Source organism: Anoplopoma fimbria, chromosome 3, assembly GCF_027596085.1.
Source record: "Anoplopoma fimbria isolate UVic2021 breed Golden Eagle Sablefish chromosome 3, Afim_UVic_2022, whole genome shotgun sequence".
NCBI lineage: Eukaryota > Metazoa > Chordata > Actinopteri > Perciformes > Anoplopomatidae > Anoplopoma > Anoplopoma fimbria.
Window position 1 is genome coordinate 11,161,627 of NC_072451.1, and position 20,414 is coordinate 11,182,040.

The 20,414-nt window shown below is 40.5% G+C and overlaps 2 protein-coding genes across 2 annotated transcripts in view; one reads left to right on the top strand and one right to left on the bottom strand.

Annotated features, from left to right (window-relative positions):
- Positions 1 to 408: 408 nt before the first annotated feature.
- On the bottom strand, positions 409 to 12,745 carry rfc4 (replication factor C (activator 1) 4). The gene is made up of 11 exons (XM_054596886.1): positions 12,593 to 12,745; positions 8,780 to 8,900; positions 7,600 to 7,678; positions 6,433 to 6,512; positions 6,176 to 6,295; positions 5,882 to 6,025; positions 5,678 to 5,798; positions 3,071 to 3,196; positions 2,895 to 2,975; positions 2,666 to 2,779; positions 409 to 747 (listed from the first exon to the last, which is right to left on the bottom strand). Exons 2-11 carry the CDS (start codon positions 8,893 to 8,895, stop codon positions 652 to 654), a joined length of 1,077 nt encoding a protein of 358 aa, XP_054452861.1. The 5' UTR covers positions 8,896 to 8,900; positions 12,593 to 12,745; the 3' UTR covers positions 409 to 651.
- A 1,788-nt stretch (positions 12,746 to 14,533) lies between these two features.
- mcf2l2 (MCF.2 cell line derived transforming sequence-like 2) overlaps positions 14,534 to 20,414 on the top strand; it is a 121,906-nt gene continuing 116,025 nt past the window's right edge. The window contains exon 1 of the mRNA XM_054625502.1: positions 14,534 to 14,612. Coding sequence (XP_054481477.1) covers positions 14,534 to 14,612 — 79 coding nt within the window. The remainder of the gene's footprint in view (positions 14,613 to 20,414) is intronic.

Sequence of the window (20,414 nt, forward strand, 5' to 3'; positions counted from 1 at the left end):
TCTGCCTGCCGACCGACAGGGAGAGCTGGCAGAAGTCTGGTAAACGGACGCCTGGTATTCTACATTTGTTGAATAAGGTTGCTATTTTGGTTGGTATAAGTTTTGTGGATTGAAAAATGCACTTATTTTTTTTAACAATTACGCATACTTTTAAATTTGAATTGTTAATTGCTAATTAAACATTTGTCACTTATATTGAGACTAATTTATTTTTTATAGTGACTGAGGTCATGAGGTTTAAGGCTTGAAAATAAAGTCAAGGAGCAGAAAAACAACCCAGATGAGTCCGATGAAACGTTGACATTTGTGAAGTAAGTCTTGCTGTGGATTTAGTGTTCGTCCTAATGATGAGCAATGACTTCAAGAAAACAATCAATGAAAATATACAAAAAATATTTATTACTTAACTAAATGCAAAAGTTTACAAAGATCTGTCAGAAGTTACATGAGATATCTGATGGGTGACTTAAACATAGGTTTTGAAAGCCTCATCGCATATGATTCTCTGATTAAATACAGAGAACACCTGGACAGCTGTGGTCTCTGAAAGCAAAACACCATTATCACCTGGTGTCTTCTGGTGGACTTCCCCAACCACAGCTGTGAACAAACTGTGAGTGAAGGTCTGAGTGTCCCAGTGATGGCAGAAGTCTAGTTGTTCTGGGAGGCCTGCTGCATGATGAGTGAACACAGACTCAACATCTGCAGGTACTCGTCTGCACCGTCTGTCAGGCACTTTCCCACCACCTGATCCAAAGAGGAAACACAAGATCAAACTGAGGCTTTATAGAGGTAGAAGTCCATCTGAAGGACATCACTGATAAATGACGGATGCTGGAGTATTATGGACCTAAAAATAACTGAAATAAATGACTTCTATGCATCAAGTCGACTGTGCCTTCGGTGTATGAATGTGTAGGATTCATAAACTGTAAATGAGAAATGGACGTAGTCATCCAAGTTACCATATTTGGAATGCAGAGGAGTGACGTAGGGACGCTGTTTACGTCTCTGGTAGCAACAGTGACCTGTCAATCCCAGTAAGCCCCGCCCTAAAGCATACCCTGCTTTATGGTCTATTTGACTCTAAATGGACCATCATTTACTAAATGAACATCATGCTGTATTGAAGAAGACTTGAAACTAGAGATTGAGACCATAATCTCATGTTTACAATGTTTACTGAGGCAATAAATCAAGAGAGTCATTTTCTCATAGACTTCTATAAAACCAGAGGAGTCACCCCCTGATGGACAGTAGAGAGAACTGAAGTTTTAAGACACTTCCGCATGGGCTTCACTCAGCAGAACCGGAGGTCGATGCCTGGTGTGAACGTTAGTATGGGCAGGTGGCACCTTGCATGGTAGCCCCTGTCATCAGTGTAGGAATGAGTGTGAATGATGACATGCAGTGGAAAAGCGCTGTGATCGCTCTTCTAGTCAGAAGTCTAGAAAAGCGCTGTACCATTTGTTACCATTGTTCTGGCATACACCAATGACATTACATTGCACACCACTGTTTTGCTTTCTTCTTTTTTCGTCGCAAAAAGCCCCCCAATGAAGTTCATTTCCGTCCATCATAGCCCACATTTGTTAACTAAAACAACTCTGATTGCTAAAATACTAAGAAACAACAAAGCATCGGTACCACTACAGGGCACTTTGTGTATGGTTTAGCATAAACCTTTAAGGGCACATAGGTGTGTATTGCTTTAAGTTTAATCACTTTCATATCCACAAAGCCTAATAACCCTATTTACTGACCCTAACCCTAAAAAAAAAATGTAAATAATCTATGTGATAATAACATTGCCATTGGATTTATCATGTGTATGCCTCGACATTTATTGATCAGCTGTCAAACTAGTTTGATAAACTCTTCGCTTTTGCATCTTCCAGTTGGTTTTGAAGTCAGCAGAGCCCATGTGAATTCAATCATTAATGTAATAATGATGTAATAGTAGCAGCTAGAAAAGACAAACTCAAACGAGAGGGGGTGTGTTCTGATAGATTTGAAATACCATTTCTCTATATTCAAAGCTCTTTGAAAATACCAATGTGTGAAACATGATACATGATACATGCTACTAGCGTGAGCTGTGGGCCGGGCTCCAACGTCACTTTTTTCCACCAACATTCTGAAATACTGTTACATACATTGCCAAGTCAATGCTGGCTATTAAGTGACTGACTCCATTGGAACTGACGGTGGGTTCATCTTCTCGCAGTGTCAGAGTGAGTCACAGACTGCTTTGGAATCCCTTTAACTGTGGAATCTCTCACAGTCCTACATAGACAACTTTGTCACAGATTAACGTTTTTCAAAGTGTTTATTTCATTGTCCCTGTTTTTTTAATAATAATTTAACCTTATCAACTCAATGCTTTTGAATCAGGTAGTATTTGAATCAAGAAAAACTATTATTATGAGTCAGATACATATCTTATCAACAGTATCTAACCTAATAGGTAAATAGAAGTATCAGATTGGATTAGATACTCAATATTAAAAAGGGCTTGATTAAGACATCATTCTCCTGTTTGCTAAGAGAAGTCATAAAAATATTTCACAACCCTCTTTTACATCAATTACAACATTAGTTTAGACAAAAAAACAGAGAGTCAAACACGGCTGAACCAGGAGCAGCGCTGCCTCATATCACTTACCGCCATCTTCTCTGTGACGGCTGACTTCTGCTTGTCGCTCAGCTCCTGCTCTATGACAGACTCGTGGAGCTGACTCAGGATCTGTGTGGCTGCAAAGCCCTCATCCACCATGTTCTGACGGAGGAGACATTAAACGTCAATATTTTGAAGTCTTTGTCCTGAACGAGGGAGAAGAACTTCAATGCGTGTCACTCTAAACAGAGCACCGCACATTTGTCAGAACAGCTACCTTGACGGCAACCTCTAGTTTCTCAAATGTGCCTGTGAAGCAGATCTGGAGCAGGTTGTCAATCATCTTGGGAGGGACGACCTGCAGCAAAAGAGAGCACCGCAACAGAGTGACATGACTGCTAAATGAAAATAAGAAATCAAGTCTCCCATTTGACACAAAGAAGTGCGTCTCACCCCGGCTATGTCAATGACAGCTTTCTCTGTGATCTCCTTGTCCACGTTAAGGCGCGCAGCACTCTGGAGGAAGGTTATGGCTTTCCGCAGGTCTCCGTCAGACACCCTCACCAACGCTGCTATGCTCTGGATGAACAGAGACAGTTATACTACATTGACTTCACCTGCTTTAGAGAGAAGGCAGCAAATTTATTAAAAAAGAAAAACTGAAATATCACATGGTCATAAGTATTCAGACCCTTTGCTGTGAGATCTCTGTCAGACCTGGAGCCCAAAGAGACTCTTCAGGCTGCAGTTACATGCATTAAGTGTGTGCTGTTACGTGGCCGGTCAGGCATTGGTTTAAAGAGGAAGTGTATCTGTTCTTTCAAACATAGGTCGAAAATTCTAAGGTTGAGAAACACCCATCCTGCATTGAAAAACACATTCCTGACCACCGTTTAGTTGACTAACACCTGTCCTACCTTATGGTTCTAAATGATTCATCTGTAAATGTATTTTATACGGTATTTTAATTGTGTGCTTGTATTTTTATGTTTTTATTTCTTGAGATTTTGTAATTGTATTGACCTGCAACCTATGGAAAGCACTTTGTACTCCGAGTTTGAAAAGTGGTATACAAATAAAAGTATTATTATTATAACAACAGTTAAAATCAACAGAACTAGGCAGGATGAACAGGAGGGCTAGTAACATTTTATTCTTATGAATCTTAATTTTCCAAGTTTTAATTGTGTGCTTGTATTTTTATGTTTTTATTTCTTGAGATTTTGTAATTGTATTGACCTGCAACCTATGGAAAGCACTTTGTACTCCGAGTTTGAAAAGTGGTATACAAATAAAAGTATTATTATTATTATAACAGTTAAAATTTGAACAGGAGGGCTGAACCAAGTTTTAATCTTTGCTGAACTTGTCCTACTGGCCTCTCTTAAGGGGACATGCCTCCAGTATACAGAGGCTTTAGAAGATGTTGAAAATCATTCTCTTAACCAGAGTCCAAACTAGTTAAAATCTATAATTTGTTCTTAAGTGGCACATTTGAGTGATTTAAAGGAATACTGCAGTTGTAAAAGGTCCATCTGTACATCAGTTACTCACCCTGTGTTACCTTGAATTCTTTAAGCAAAATGTTGCGTTACTCTCAGGCCTCCACAGGGAGCGGAGAAACCAAAAATGGAGAAAAGTCTTGTTGAATTATAGCTAAACATCACGAAAACAGAATCCAAGTCTCATTCATCCAGTCGTATGCTCACTACTTCACAAACACATGCATCTTCACTAAAACCTGACTATTTAAAACACCTTTTAACTCTTTATTTTCAGCCCTTGAAGTTGAATGGAATGTTTTATTTGTGCTATAGACAGTCAAAATCCTACCCCCTCTGGTGGACCACCATAGGATATTATGTAAGGAAGTCAACGGGAGACACAAATAATGTTTTTGATCCTGTTTGAATTGTGCAATCAATTACACATATGTTTGTCAATTTTAAAAATAAGAGAACAGCAGATTTACTAGTATCACGATGTTTTCATGGAAACCTGAAGCCTTAAGGTGCAATTAAACCTCTTAGGCTCCCAAGGGACGTTTCAGGCGGAGAATTGCCCAAAAGATGATTTCCTTCAAGAAAGTGCTCTTAGAAACGCAGATTCACCTGTTTGGTGTTGATTTCATAAATGCCTAATGTTTTTACCACTTTACTGCCTAAAGCTGCATTTTTACCTTTTAGTCTCATTTTGTCATATGCTGTGTAAGATGTTGTACTGGGATGTACTCACACAAACAACGGGTTTTGCTTGTTCTTTCTATTCCAAGCTTAGAAAAAAGGTTGCTGGATAAAAAATAAATAAAAAAACTGGTAAGATAACGCTACATTTGTAAGTGGAACGTAGCTAAGTGAGCTAGCTAGCTTGCAAGCCAAGGTAACAGACATGTTGGTGTTGGTGACGTACATTGTGCGAGACGAGAGATGCAGTTCACTGCTTTCACACAAAAATAAATAGTAGAGCGGCGTGACTTCGCAACTCTAAATGAGACTTGGATTATACTGAGTGAGTTGAGTGAGTTTGTAAACAGATGTTTCCTACAGTTTTGCTGTTGTTAAAAATGCTGCGCGAGAGAAAAACTAAGCTTTCTTCAAGAATTCAAAGCAACACAGGGTGAGTTACCGATGCACACATGGTCATTTTGGCGGTAAAGTATTCTTTGAGAATTTGTGGCATTCACCAATCTTTTGTTGTCATTGTGCAACACAGGGATGCACACCGAAATTCAGTTGTAGCCCATTTACTACACATGAAAAACATGGCAAAAAAAAACAGAAGTGCATTCCTGTAGTGCATTTTTTAAATTTTCTCTTATGTGTGAAAGAAGTTCACAGGTGATCCAGACCTGTAGTACAAGTCATGAACAGAGGGTAAACTCTCAATTGACCTGAAACCAAAATACATTAACACTGACAAATACACTGACATTGTTTATTCTAGCTGTAATCATTCTTCCTGTTCACACTGGCCCGTTGCTTATGCAGTCAACTGTTCATAGATACGCTCTAATAATCTTTTGAGATGGAGGATGTTTCTGAATGAATCTTCCTCTTTTACCTCTTTGGTGTACTTGAGGTTCTCCTTCTCACAGATCTCCAGCAGGCGCTCTTCTTGGATCTGATTGGCCAGAGGTTTGAAGCGGAACTTGGAACATCTGGAGGTCAGCGGCTCAATAATCCTGGAGAACGCACAGACACACGGCAGGGGTGAGGACCGGTCACACAGAGAGTGTGTTTGCGTGATCGCGATCGGTCAGCCCACCTGCTGATGTAGTTGCAGATGAGGCAGAAGCGGGTGGTGCGGGACTCCTTCTCCATGGTCCGCCTGAGAGCAGCCTGAGCCGGTCCCGTCATGGAGTCTGCCTCGTCCAGGATGATGATCTTAAAGGGAGGACACAGCTTCCCACTGCGAATGTGGCCAAAACACAGCGAAAGGAGGTTTCAGCACTAGTTTGATATTTAAGGAGGGAGATGCATCTGAAACAATGAAGGTAAGTTCAGATGGTTGAGCGACTCTCAGAAAAGCCCTTTATTTGAGCAATCAAGGGTGACTCACTCTGGGCGAGTCCCGGCCACGGTGAGCTGAGCAAAGTTCTTCACCTTCTCTCTGACAACCTGGATGCCTCGCTCGTCAGAGGCGTTGAGCTCCAGCACCCTCTGTCTGTACAGATGTGGACTGGAGGAGAGACAGCAGAGGAGAACGCGAAAGAGAAAACAGGCGAATGAAAAAAACTAAAACTAAAACTTTCAGGAGCTGCTAAGAGCTGAAACGTCTGCCCGCTCACCCACAAACACCATAAACAGCTCACTCACCCATAAAGCTCTCTGGCAGCAGCCAAGATGGTGGATGTCTTTCCCGTTCCAGGAGGGCCATAGAAGAGCAGGTTGGGAAGCTGCGATTAAAACAAAACACATTTGAGACTATGCCTTCATGGCTTTGTAGGACCAAACTTGTCAGGAAGGCCAGCAGTGTCCTGGGATGTCCACTGGATACGGTGGAAGTGGTGGGAGACAGGAGGATGATGGCTAAGATATCATCCCTGATGAACAACACCTCCGACCCCATGCAGGACACTCTGGCAGCTCTGTACAGCTCCTTCAACCACCGCCTGATTCACCCCCGGTGTGTGAAGGAGAGGTACCGCAGGTCCTTCCTTCCTGCTGCTGTCAGGACCCAGCTCTGCTCCCAGTAGACCACACATACCAAAATAATCTGTAGTTATTCTGTCTGTATATATATAATATTTTAGTTATTGTGGATTTTTTTTTACTATGTCTCTTGTTTGCACTATACCCTATGCTGCTGTAAATCCTGTAAATTTCCCCGCTGCGGGACTAATAAAGGATTATTTTATTTTATCATATTTTACAGAGACTGCATGATTCAGTTACAGATTATTTTTGCACTGATTTCATTTATTTCGTTTACTAGATGCCATATCTTTTCTGTGTAATCTGAGTTGTATGTGCTTGTCATCATCAATTAAGACGACATAATTGTGTACCAAGAGTGCTAGAAATATGATTTTGTCACAACATGAATCCATTGAAAGACAATAAATTACCATATTGAATTATTGCTTGTCCCTACACAGTAGTTTATTTGCTGCCCCAAATACTTACTAGAGCACCAAATGTGGATCAAAGACTTGCGTCTTCAGTAGGAACCCATGAGTTTTGGGGCTTTATTTTTTTTTTTTTTTTTTTTTTTACAATTTACACATCAGGAAAGTGGAAAATCAAGTCAAACAACACAGTAGCCATTTAGGGCTCGAAAGTAACGGTTGCCAGGTTGCCATTGGCAACAATTTTGAAAAATTTCCAACCATGGCAACCAATGATTAATATAATAAACACTGCATTAAAGTACGAACCCGAACGAACAACGCTGGACGTGTGTTGGCAAACCTATTTTCAGTTATGGAGCCTGGCAACCACTTTTAAAGTTAGTGTTGGCCACCATAAGAGTCTGATACTTACATCTGCTCCTTCCAGAGACTTCTTCAGCACTGCTACCACCTCCTCCTGGAAGGCCACCTCATCAACACACTTAGGCCTGCTGGGATTCACAAAAACACAGTCTGTTATGCATGTGCTGGTGGTTCATCATCAGTGCAGATTATATACACTCATTAGTTACTCTATTAGGTATACCTGTATAACCTAATGCAATCCAATACAAGACCCTGCCAGCCTGCCTTACATCCATCTTTAATGTTCAGTTTTTGGTCACATTGTTGAAAATGTGTACATTCAACTTTATGTTTAAAACTGAGGTCCTAGTGAGGGGTACTGTTGTAGTGGACTAAATTATATGTGATGCGTTTCTATTTGTTCTAACATTTACATACATGAGAAACATGTATTTGATATAACAGAGCAGAACAGCCCCCAAATAACTATGATGCTAAAAAGATAATTTTATCAACCCCTTAATGCAGTGGTGATCATTAGAGGCATCATTTAAAGTAGACTTTATGGCAGAACAGCTGTGTTGGATTGCATTGGACTGAACAGGGGTACCTCATGAAGTGGACACGCAGTGTATTAACCTCTTACTTACAATAGCAGTAGGGCTGGGCGATACATATATATATCAAAAACATTCCATCCATTTAATTCCATTAATTAAAATTTGTGTTAGACGATGTGTTATAAGTGTACATTGTAAAAATGAAGTTGTAACGACACTCACAATAAAGTTAATTTTAAAAGAAGTAACATAGTTGTAGATAGCTGGCTACACTGGCTGTCTTGAGTCACGACAGTCCCATAAACTGGGATGTTAACAGTTACAGCTATATTGACGTAATAGGGCAAACGTGACTTCAGTTGGCGCTAGCTATCTTGTGGTGAGTGTAACAGTTTTACAGGCTGAAAAAAATATTCTGTGCTTGTTTGCATGGTGGCTTCTCTTGTAATGAGAGGTAAAGACACAGGAGGCGACTCAGTAGTGTGCAGCATTCAGTCCCTATCTGACATGTAGCTAACGTTAGCTAGCCAGCAAGGTGAGGAGTCTCACAGCATGAGGAAAGAATCTGCTCTGTAGTCTGATGGTATCTAATTCTTCAGTGCCGAGTGATTTTTGAATCTGGTGGAATCGGGCTACAAAAGCAGAAGCAGACATACTGTGCAGGATCCCGTTGTGGTTCACACTTACTATTTTTCTACCCATGGAATAAGCTTGGCTTTCTTCTCTGTACTGGGCCCTGCTGCTGTCTTGTCCTTCTGAGGTCTGGTAGACTGAACCATCGCTCCTTTCAAAAAGGCTTGCATGACTCCTGCAGCAGAAAACACAGAGGGATAAACAGTCATGTGGATGCACAAACACACATAAGAAATATTACTCGAAAGCAAAGTTGCAGCACAAATACCCTAACTCCCTAGGCTCATGTTCAATACTTGGAGTGCAGACTGCTGATTATTAGCTCATCTGACAAAGTGTTTACACTAACCAACATCAGCGGCTGAGAATACAGTCAAATATCACAATTGTCGTAAACAATGCCATTCTGTCAAGCCTACAAACAAATCAAGCCATGGGAAACTTTGGATATGGGAAACACGCTTTGGCCGTGTCATTCATTTTTCCATCTCTGTACAAACGAGTGAAGAAACGCACGAAGCCGGTTAGATTTGTTTCCGACTTGCTCTGACGTCATGATCACGTGGGCAATGATAACCTTACGAGAGCGAGGCGGCTGCAGGTTTTAGAGCCAGGCGCCGCAGTTGCTCTCCACCCACTGCTTGATCGCAGGTTTTTTTCAACGCCCCCTGCTGCTGCTGCCTGCTCTCGTCCACTTTCGAGGCGAGGCGCAGTCAACTCGAATGGACCTATTCACTCAAGTACAGTGTGGGATCCTAAAGTCAAGCCAAAAGGTCTCTTAGGTGGGCATCTGAACATAAGAAGTATTAAATCTAAAAGCGATCAAGGCCATCATATTTTGCTTGACTCCAATTTAGACTTCCTTTGTTTATCTGAGACTTGGCTTCACAAAAATGCCCCATCAGCAGCATTAAAAGTGCCAGGTTTTAATATACACAGGAGGGATAGGGTAGGATCAAAGGGTGGCGGTGTCATGATCTATGTGAGAGATATTTTCCAGTATAATGAAATCCAGTGGTCTGTCTGTAAAGAACTGGAATGCATAGGTCTGGATATCGCTTTATCACCACAAATGTCATTCACACTTATTAATAATTTACAGGCCTCCCTCTTCCAATAGTCATTTCTATGAGGAATTTGATAAAACTATTAAAATAATGTAATTTCAGTAAAGATGTAATTATTATGGGTGATTTTAACATAAACTGGGAGGACAAATAATCCAGAAAGAATCTTAAACTGATAACTGATAACTTTGACCTTGTGCAGCTGATCAGTGGGCCCACAAGCATAACTAATAACCCCAGGACTCAAATTGACTTAATATTTAGTAACAGACCTGAGAGAATACAAAAAACATTCAATATCTTGTTAACTGGCCTTTCTGACCACAATCTGACTCTGGTAGCCAGAAAACTAAATTGCAAAATTAGGCACAAACATATAAAACACACTGTTCCTTGGATAAATGATGATATCTTGAAATTAATGAAAGAACGGGATACTGCCTTAAAAACTGCAACAAAAACTAAATTGAGCCATGACGGACACCATTTTGCTACACTGAGGAACAAAGTGGTAAAGAAACTAAGAAAAGCTAAGGCTGATTTTTTCTTGACCATCATAGAAAAGGCAAGGGGTAATTCCAAAATGATCTGGGAACAGTTACACAAGCTAACAGGACATTACAACAAAGAAAGGAAGTTGCATGAATTTAACATAAATGGAAAGCTGTCAAATAACCCAGCTGAAGTAGCAAAAGCTGTGTCCAGTAAATTCATCGGAACCAACCTTCAGCATAAGAAATGTCAATCAATCAGAGGTTACGAGAATAACAAAGGATTTATTTGGTATGGATGTAGTTATGCTCAAATAATTTAGCACAACACTAACAGATCCCATCACTAAAATGATTAACCTCTCAATCTCTCAGAGCATGTTTCCAAGTGTTTGGAAATCAGCTGCTGTTGTTACAGTATTCAAAGTTGGGGATCACCTCTCTACCTGTAATTACAGACCCATCAGTATCCTGCCAACAGTGTCAAAGGTTGCAGAGAAGTTGGTAGCTTAGCAAATTATCTCCCATTTGAATACCAGTTATTTTGTCCTCATCCAATGCAATTTGGCTTCAGAGCCAATTATTCTACCGAGACAGCCACCTGTTTTTTCACGGAAAAAAATCTAATTCCTATTGGACAGAGGGGGTGTTGTTGGAGCTGTATTCCTTGATCTCAAGAAGGCATTGCACACTGTTAACCATAGTATTCTTTTGTCTAAGTTGCCCAGCTACAATTTCTCTTCAGGTACACTTCAATGGATTGAATCATATCTGCGTAATAGATCCCAGTATGTCCAAGTACAGAACCATCATTCACCTGCCCTCCATTTGTCCACAGGTGTCCCACAGGTGTCCCACAAGGTTCCATCCTGGGCCCACTGCTATTTTCTTTATATATTAATGATCTTCCATCAGCATGTCCTAACACCAATATCCAAATGTATGCAGATGACACTGTCATTTACTTACATGGAAGCAAAATGACACAAGTTGCAAATGAGCTCACTAATGCCATGGTTCATGTAACAGCATGGTTAAAGCGATGCTGTCTACAATTAAATGTTTCCAAAACTGTATGTATGTTTTTTACCAAAACAAACACTGATAGTGTAGAGCAGGATGTTTTTGTATCTGGGGATAGGCTGCAGGTAGTACCGGAATACAAGTATCCTGGAGTACTTTTTGATTCATAATTATCATTCAAAACACATGTGAAAAGGGTCTGTAACAGGGTCAAATTTAATCGGTCAAATTTGAGGTTCACACGAGATTACATGTCAACAGAGGCAGCTAAAATATACATGCTTTCTATGGTGGTTTCTCATACACTAAAACACTAAATATCCTTGACAAAAAACCTGTTATTTATCATCACTGCCCAATATTGCAAAAATATAACTTGATTAAATATGTGAATGTCTTTCTCATGTACAAAATAATATATGGTTGGACCTCTCCTCCGCTCAAACTGTTTATAACCACCAGATCAACTCCATATCAGCTCACAAGTAAGAGGAGATTGCATTAATCCCACTCAGGAAAAGTGCTTTTAGTCAGTCTGCATTCTCTGTAAAAGCTGCACTAGAATGGAACTCCATCCCAGTGACCATTAGACGGGACACATACAGTTCATTTAAAGAAACGGTTAATTAGCACCCAGCTTCCTCAATATGTCTGTGCTGCATTTACAGAAATGTTTTATTAATGAGCACTGTCCCTACCAAATAAACCTTCCCCCAAAAAAGGAGAACTTTGCCATAAACACAACAGCACCGAGCACTGCATTGTTAACAATGTGAATGTGAAACGTGGTTTGCTCAAGTGCCAAACTGAATTTAAAACTTTATAAAAACTCTATAATTAATAAAATCGTCTCATGTAACCAAAAATACCATCAGTTATTAGTTTCCTACAATAAGATCTCAACTTTAGGGGACGCTTGATGTTTTCGATTGTAACAGCAACAAGTTTAATTTCCCAATGGATTACTTGTTACCAATACGATTAGATTAACTTAACGTTAAAAGGTCATCTCAGGGTCAGATAAGAAGAATGAAAGTAAAATGAATAGTTTGTGAACGAGCTTTGTATGTAACAATGACATTTGTTTGAAGTTGTTGTTGTTTAGCGTTAAAATGACAATTATTGACACATGTATCTTATTTGCGATGAAATAAATTATAGCTAGCGTTACAAATACAGTTAAGCAACACGTTAACTACAATTAAGTAGCTAGCTGTTAGTTAGCTAAGTTAGTCAGTGCTGTTATAGTTAGCTGTTGACTTCGCAGCCAGATACGTCGAACTTACCGCTGTTCAGACAAACTCTGACCGTATTATTCCAAACTCAGAGTGTCTACGTACTGAGGAGTAACAGGGGTATCTCCTCTGATAACTGTCCGTCTCAGCTCTATGTAGAAGCCCGGTTGTTGACATGTGTAAAAAAAAAAAGCGGCGCTCTTCCCGCTCTGGCAGACATAGTAACTTCCGCCGACGACATTTCGTGCCCGCCAATCACATGCCGCGGATGCTGGAGTTGCTCCTCCCTTTCCAGACTCACGTCTCATCCAATCCCTTTCTTCTCTTTCCCCCCCTCTTCTCTCTTGTTCCCCTCTCTGCTCTTTTCTCCTTTTTCCGTATTCTATTTAGTCATCTCTTATTACTCCCCTAATTATATTCACAACTCTATGTATGAATTCGGAATTTGCAAAAAAGAAAATTCACTTTGCTTAAGTCACCAATGTTCCACGAATGAGCACACTAATGCTATAATGGCTCAATCACCATAATGGACAAAGCACTCATCACCCAGGTTCATGCTCTGCTTTGCATGCCAGCTGCTGTGCCATCGATGCTGCATGTTTGTGTTGTGTGAAAGCCTTCAGCAGGGCCTGTAACTGGCTGGCAGAGCGGCAGGGTGAGGCTGAGTGCAGATGTCTCTGGCTAATGGTCGTCTCCCAGGAAATTCCCCACAGTCCCAGAGGACATGGGCTCAGGGAGAGATGCTAATGCCTCTGCCCGGCACCGTTGGCTCTCATCAAAATGTGGAGCGGGAACAGCAGAGCGGCCTCTGGTAGCACTGTATGAACCCGGGCAGCTGAAGCATGAATGAGGACTGATGGGTGGAGGCTATTGATTTGTGTTGTTTGAGCCCTGGTGAGACAGGCTAATGATGGTTAAACACTCAGCAAGGATATTGTCCTTTAAGAGACTCTAAAAAAATATGTTGTTTTTTTATAATGATGTTGTGTTTTGTTTCCCCTACCATGAATCTAATAAAACTGATACTTCAGTTTGACAATCAGTCAATGTTCCCCCTGCTCCAATCCATGTACTTCCAGTCACCAGGATTTCTTTCACGGACCTATTAACCCCCCCCAACCATCCATCCATCCTCCCCCTGCCTCTATGTCTCTCCCTCCTCCGCCCTGCAGGCAGGTACAGCAGCCCTCTCATTCGTTTTTCCTCTTTGTGACTCAGCTTCTCCAAGAGAGCAAACAGAGCATCATCAAAGCAGCAGCAGCACTGGGGACTGTCCCTGTAAGTAGAGGAGAATCCTCACAGTGTATAGGTTTGGCATGTCTTAAATGCTCTTTTTTTTGCTGTGAGGATTAATGTGTTTCAGGATTATTCTTACTTTTAGATATGTTTGCCAGCATCATGAAAAGGACTTTCTGGGTGGTTGATGTTTTGTTGTTGATAACCTAATGACTGAGTGGCTCTCTATTGTTCACTGACTGACTTACTGACTGACCATGGTTTTATTGTCTGCTTGCAAATGAAGTTGTTACTTTGTTCACTAAACACGGACTGACTGCTTATGTTATTTACTGACTGGCTGACTGAGCTACATGCTGTTTTATTTCCAGACTCTCTGTCTTGGTTATCACCTGTGCCTGATTGCCAAGCAGGATTATTTTATACGCAGGTTTACTATTTTGCTAACTGGCTGGGAGTGGCATCATCCGTGTCAACCTCTGGCTTTGTGATTGTTTGGATTTTAGAAGAGGTGTGATGAAGGAGAGGAGAAGCTCCAAGTAAGAAAAACTCAAAGAAGAAAGAACTAGAAACAAGAAGCGGCAGAGAGAAAAGAGGACTACAAAAAAATCTTTCTCTGGAGAAAACTGGATTAGGTGGCGGAAGAGGAGATTGCCTGGGAAAGGAAGGGTGACGAGAGGAGGCGTGGCAGCAGAGAGAGAGGCGAGATAGAGCGGCGAGATAGAGCGGGGTGGATGCGACCCACACCCTGAGATGCTGTGCTGGCTGAGAGAAGACGAGATGTCGGTCCAGGAGCTGCTACAGAGGGTGCAGTGTGTCATCACTCATGTCGGTAAGTCGTCACATTTCGACACTTTTTTTTTACCCCTCATCTTTCTCTTCATATTTCACAGATGGTTAGATCTAAGAAGAGCTTTTGTTTCCTTCTGGGGGGGAAATGAACATGGGAGCCTGTTGAAGTGTGGGATGGAAGATGTGCTATAAGGTTGTGTCTTGATTTTTTGTTTATCCTTGAACTGGTTGAAAATGTGAAGGTAAGCAGAGCAGATGAGAGCGAGGCAGGGGATCTCCATCCTCTCATCAGGACCACTGAGTGAAGAGAGGGATGCAGAGGGAGGCTCTGCACATGGGCAGAGGAGAAAGTATGTCATCAGGATAAAACAGGAGAGCCGTTAAGTGATTAGGGTGATCGGTGTTGGTCTTTCTGTGGTTCTAAAATATTTCACTGTGTTTAGTCTATCAGGGGATTCTGTATTATGACTCAAACATTAACTGTTAATGAGATTAGTATGTGTTAACATTTATTCTAGTGAACGACTAGCATGCTATGATTCACAAGATCAATATTTGATAGATCTACAATTTTCTATCATATATACCTTTCTCTTCCTTTTTTCCTTCTCCTTCCATCTCTTCTTTGTTCTTCTTTTTCTATTCCTCATCTCTTCCCTCCCTTGCTCATTTTCCATTTTCCTCCTCTCCATCCCCTCTGCATCTCCACAATTTCTCCCATCCCATCCTCTCTGTCCTCTCCATCCGCTTTGCCGTCATAGCCCTTTCCTCCCTCCGTCCGTTTTCTCCTTCGCTTCCTCGTCCTCTTCCACTCTGCATCCGGGTTGTTTTCTCCCATCCAGTTGGGAAGTAGGTTAATGTGCCACGCTGGAGACTGTCGCACAGTGTCCTCCATCACTGCACTTCCTGCATTGCACAGCTAGGGGAGCGAGGGGCATGGGGGTGGAGGAGGGCTTGTGCAGAGCGTAACTATGGAAACTGAGCTAGCTTCTGCCAAGCAAGGGGCCCTGCATTGATTTGTTGGTAGCCAGGCTCACACAGGATGCTGCTGTGTAAACAGGAAATTTCCTTGCTGTGTATTTGTGTATTTCTCCCTTATATGAGTACTACTAGTATTACTCTTACCCAACCCCTTCACTCTTTCTGCAGAGTAAGATCATTTTCAATCAGCAGCAGCAGCAGCTCAACCCCAGTGCAGTATAAATGATCTCTTTTGTTTTGTTTATTGGCGGCCAGAGGTTATTCAGAGGACAATTACAAATGCTTTAGCTCGTGCATATTTTCACAATTATACTTCACATGCAGGTTGACCTTTAATTACAAGGTTGGTGGTTGCGATCGGCGGCTACTACTGTCTAAGTCACCAAGTGTCCTTGAGTTGCTCACCGGGCGCTTTACAGCAGCTCTGTGCTCCTTAATGTTAAGGAAGGGGTAAATACAAAGGTCGAGTTCAATGTATGTATATGACGAGTGAAATTAAGTTTAAGTACTTACAGAATAGTAAGTAACAAGGAAGCAAAAAACAACAACGACAAAAACAAACTAGAAAAAACAAACAAGCTAATACCCATCCAGGTTCAAATAAATTTCCAGTAGATTCATTATCAAGACAGCAATCTCTATTAACAGGGGATCTGTACCTTTACTTTTCTTTTACACTTTGATCAATTGCATCACTAACTAATAACTAACTAAATAAATAACATTTATCTGTTGTATATCCTGGAAATAAATCTAGGGCTATATTCAGAGTTCTATGCAGATATAAATTGTTTTTTATTATCACTTCCTCTTGGTTAGACAGGTTAATGTCTTAATTGGATTATTTAAAGCAGTACAGCATTTGAGGGAATCTGTATTCAAATCAGTATGAGGGAAGTCTTGTTCCAAATGATATTTTTTCCTTACAGCCAACTCAGAGTACAGTAAGCTGTTACACCTGTCATCGCCCATATATCTTATCTCTTGTCTGTCAAATTTGTGGGAAAAAATCACTTTAACCATAATGGCTAGGCATTGTTATTGGTATTGACAATGCCTAGCCATTATGGAATTACATTAAAGATGAGAACACATGACATAAACTGCATTGCAAATGGTGAAACACACAAAAAGAGCTCATAAACTTTACACTCAGAGTGTCTCAATATAGCAGTTATATTTAAAATGGAATATTGATATTGTGTTAATAATACACATATGATAATCCAGCATAAATAATCCAGCGACTCTTAAATTGTTTTATATTCACAGTTCTACAAACTCATATTAACACATACATACATAATTCGTTTGGCCCCTACAACCTGTATTGAAAATCTACAGATTTGTGAATGAAAATGTGAAAAAATCAAAATGCAAAAAAAAACCCACAACAGATGCATGCACTGATGACATTCATGTGGTATGATCAAAAGCTTCAAGTAGTATTCAAGTATCTGTAATAACCTAAATTGGAGTCACCGCTTATCATGCTGCGCTCCCCCCCCCCATACATTTTGTTCCTGACGGGGTCATACATTCTGTGATGGGCTTATTACAACTTGTCATTGGAAGCTATATGAGGTTTACCCTAGGTGAACTGTTCACAACCAAGAACCCATGTGTTCTATGACAGAACCAGATGAAATGAGAACGTTCCATCTTGGCATAATTTCAGACAAATTTACAGAAAATGCAGCCAGACATATTCTGTATATTTGGAAACTATCATTCAGATAAAGTTCTGTGGGTTTGGATTAACAGCTCTTTCTCCATAATGGTGGTGGTACACTAGACCAGAATCCTTTTTGTAAGGATCATATGTAAAAGCTTTTGAACAATGACTGACATCATTGACTGACAAGTGCTTCAATGTGTTGTTTTGGAAGGTGATGATGAACAAAATTACAGCTTAGTTTGGAGGACTAGAAAAGGGCTGGATTTGAAACAGTCAAAGACATGTCTGATTATTAGAAACCTTCATAATTAAGGAAAATTATTCAGCTGTCTCTCTACATCTTTTCCCGTTTATATTTTTCTGTCCTTTTTAACAAGACAGTGTTGTTCATTCACCAGCAGGGAGCTCACTCCATCCTGTTTGAACCTCACATATGTTTCCATTACAGCTAACCTACTGGGGATCGTGATCGTGGAGCTCTTCCTCCCCTTATTCACTTCAAAACGATGGCAGCTCGTCCCCTTCTCTCTAATGTCTTTAACTGCTTAGTCCCTCTGTATTTCCTGTTATTGTTGTACTACTGCATACTGCATACTGCAGTAGTACAACCACTGCAATAAGCTCACTTCTTAACAGTCAGTCAGCCGGGGCTTCCTTATGTACATAGTAACTTGGCTGGCTAATTTGTCAAAAAACAAGTTCCAGCACATAGTTGTTGTGTTTCCATTTCTATTAGTAGAGATGTGAATGTGTTAATTAGTCGACTTTAGAGGTTCTTCAAGGCCCTTTTTGTAACCAGCATGCTGTCTCCCCCCAAACACGTGGTTTGGATTTCCTTCTGTGATATATATACAGTACCAGTCAAAAGTTTGGACACACCTTCTCATTCAACTACTTTGAAGAATCTAAAATATAAAACATATTCTGGTTTGTTGAGCATTTGTTTGTTTACCACATCATTCCAGATGTGTTCCTTCATAGTTTGGATGTCTTCAATATTAATCAACAATGTAGAAAATAAATAAATAAATAAATAAAGAAAAACCATTGAATGAGAAGGTGTGTCCAAACTTTTGACTGGTACTGTATATATTTTTTTAAAAGCCTATTCCTCATCGCCGAGCACATTTGAAAGTCCTTGTAGTCTTGCGATGGCAGAACTGTGAGCGGGTACTATAATATATATATATAATATAATTTGAGGCAGTTTGCTGCAGCAGAATTAGAGTTGTACAACACAGAAATGTAAACTCACTCTCTCTCTCTCTCTCTCTCTCACACACACACACACACACACACACACACACACACACACACACACACACACACACACACACACACACACACACACACACACACACACAAACATCACATGATCCTCATGGTGAAGATATTAAAGCACCATAACAGTAATCTACTTTACAATGAAATAAAGTATACGAATACAAAATAAACTAAATACTAGGAACATACTCCAACATTGAGGTAAATACACAGTATACTGCACAATCAGTGCCCATCTCATATACTTTACATTAGTAGTGCAAGTAGACTTTCTACAGTACAGTCACTGTTGAAGCTTCTTTTGTTGCCTATTCTATCTTGTTGTATACTCCATGTGCTGCTTAGTGTTTCTCAACTGTTTCTACAGACACTGTGCCTTTAACTTGTAGCCCTTCATACCTAGGACTACAATTCCCTTGATGTTTAGCCACACAAGTTCAAATGATTGGCAGGCTGATAATTGATGCTCCTTGAACCCACTGCTGCAGATTTTATGCACAGATTTGAGTGTGCAGTTGCTTTCTTTCATTCAGTTTCAATCTTTCGCCCCAGCACCTCAGCTAAATCTGAGACCGGGTGAGCTGTGTTTTGTCTTTTTTTCCTTCCATTTTTTTGTACAACTGGTGTGTGGGACCTGCTTATTGTGTGCTCAGATCAGTACTGTCAGAATATGTAGATGTAAAGTACTTGAGTGGCTATACCAGTGGCACTGACATATGCTGTTAAACACAGCACTAAATTAGCATCCACATATTTTCCAGGCGTTCATGCATGACACATGTGAAATCTTTGTTTTCACATGTGATGTCTTACATTTATAGTCTTTTATAAATTATTATTTATATTTTGTGAAAGAACCAAAAATGACATGTGCCTATATCATGCTAATTTATCACATATTTGATACAGTGTATGACAATTTAACGTGCAGTGTTTTTCCCACATGTAATGAACATGTGAAACGCATATATTGTCCTATGTAATGGCAGACATCATATGGAAATGAAATTTAAGGAAAATCTAAATACAATGTGAGTATTCAAACATGTCTTAAAGCTTTTTAAATGGGATGGCTTTACTGGTGATTCATACTTTTTGAAAATAAATTTCCAGGTTTGGCAATAAAATCTCTATTGGAACTCATCTTTCCTGTGCTTTGAGTATATTACAGGAAATCTGTTATTGCTCTAGTATTATTATGATGACATCAACACCCCCCTCTGCATATTCACACCTAGACACAAAAGCCCCCTCTGTCCACTATTGGTGGCCGATGACATCACAGCAGCACCAGGATGGGTCATATACCCTCGTCCCCTCATGCATAATTCATGAATGAACAGCCGCTTTATGGTTGCCTGATCTAAAATGGCTACTCTCGTCCCCCTGAAGCGTGCTGTCAGGATGATTAGTGCTGAGGCCTGCAGATAAGAGCCTGCTGCTCAGACAGACAATCTGATTCTTGTTATTTACAGCTTCCTTGAACTGCCCCCCCCCCACTGCTCCAGTCTGGAGCTGCTCATAGACTGGTGGTTGAACAAAGGAGGGTGTGTAAAAGGGGCCTGAACAGTGACCTTCAGAGTGTCCAGTGCAAAAGGTCAGGCTGTAGGGAGAGATGATGCTGAATGTTACTGTGTTTTGTTGCCCTGGGCAACCCAGAGAGTAGGAGGACAATATGTATTTGAGTGAAGGGAAATTTCTGTCCTTACTGAAAGAATAAGTACAGATTATTTTTACCCATAATGCTGGATTCTCAGAGACCGCCTAAATGTAGAGTGAGTCTGTAACATAGAAGACACTGATTCTTCCTTCTGGGCCATGATCTGTTCCGTCAATAACACTTCATACCCATTTGAGTTTTTTACGACTCCTGCCAAGAGATGATGAAGACAGCTGGAT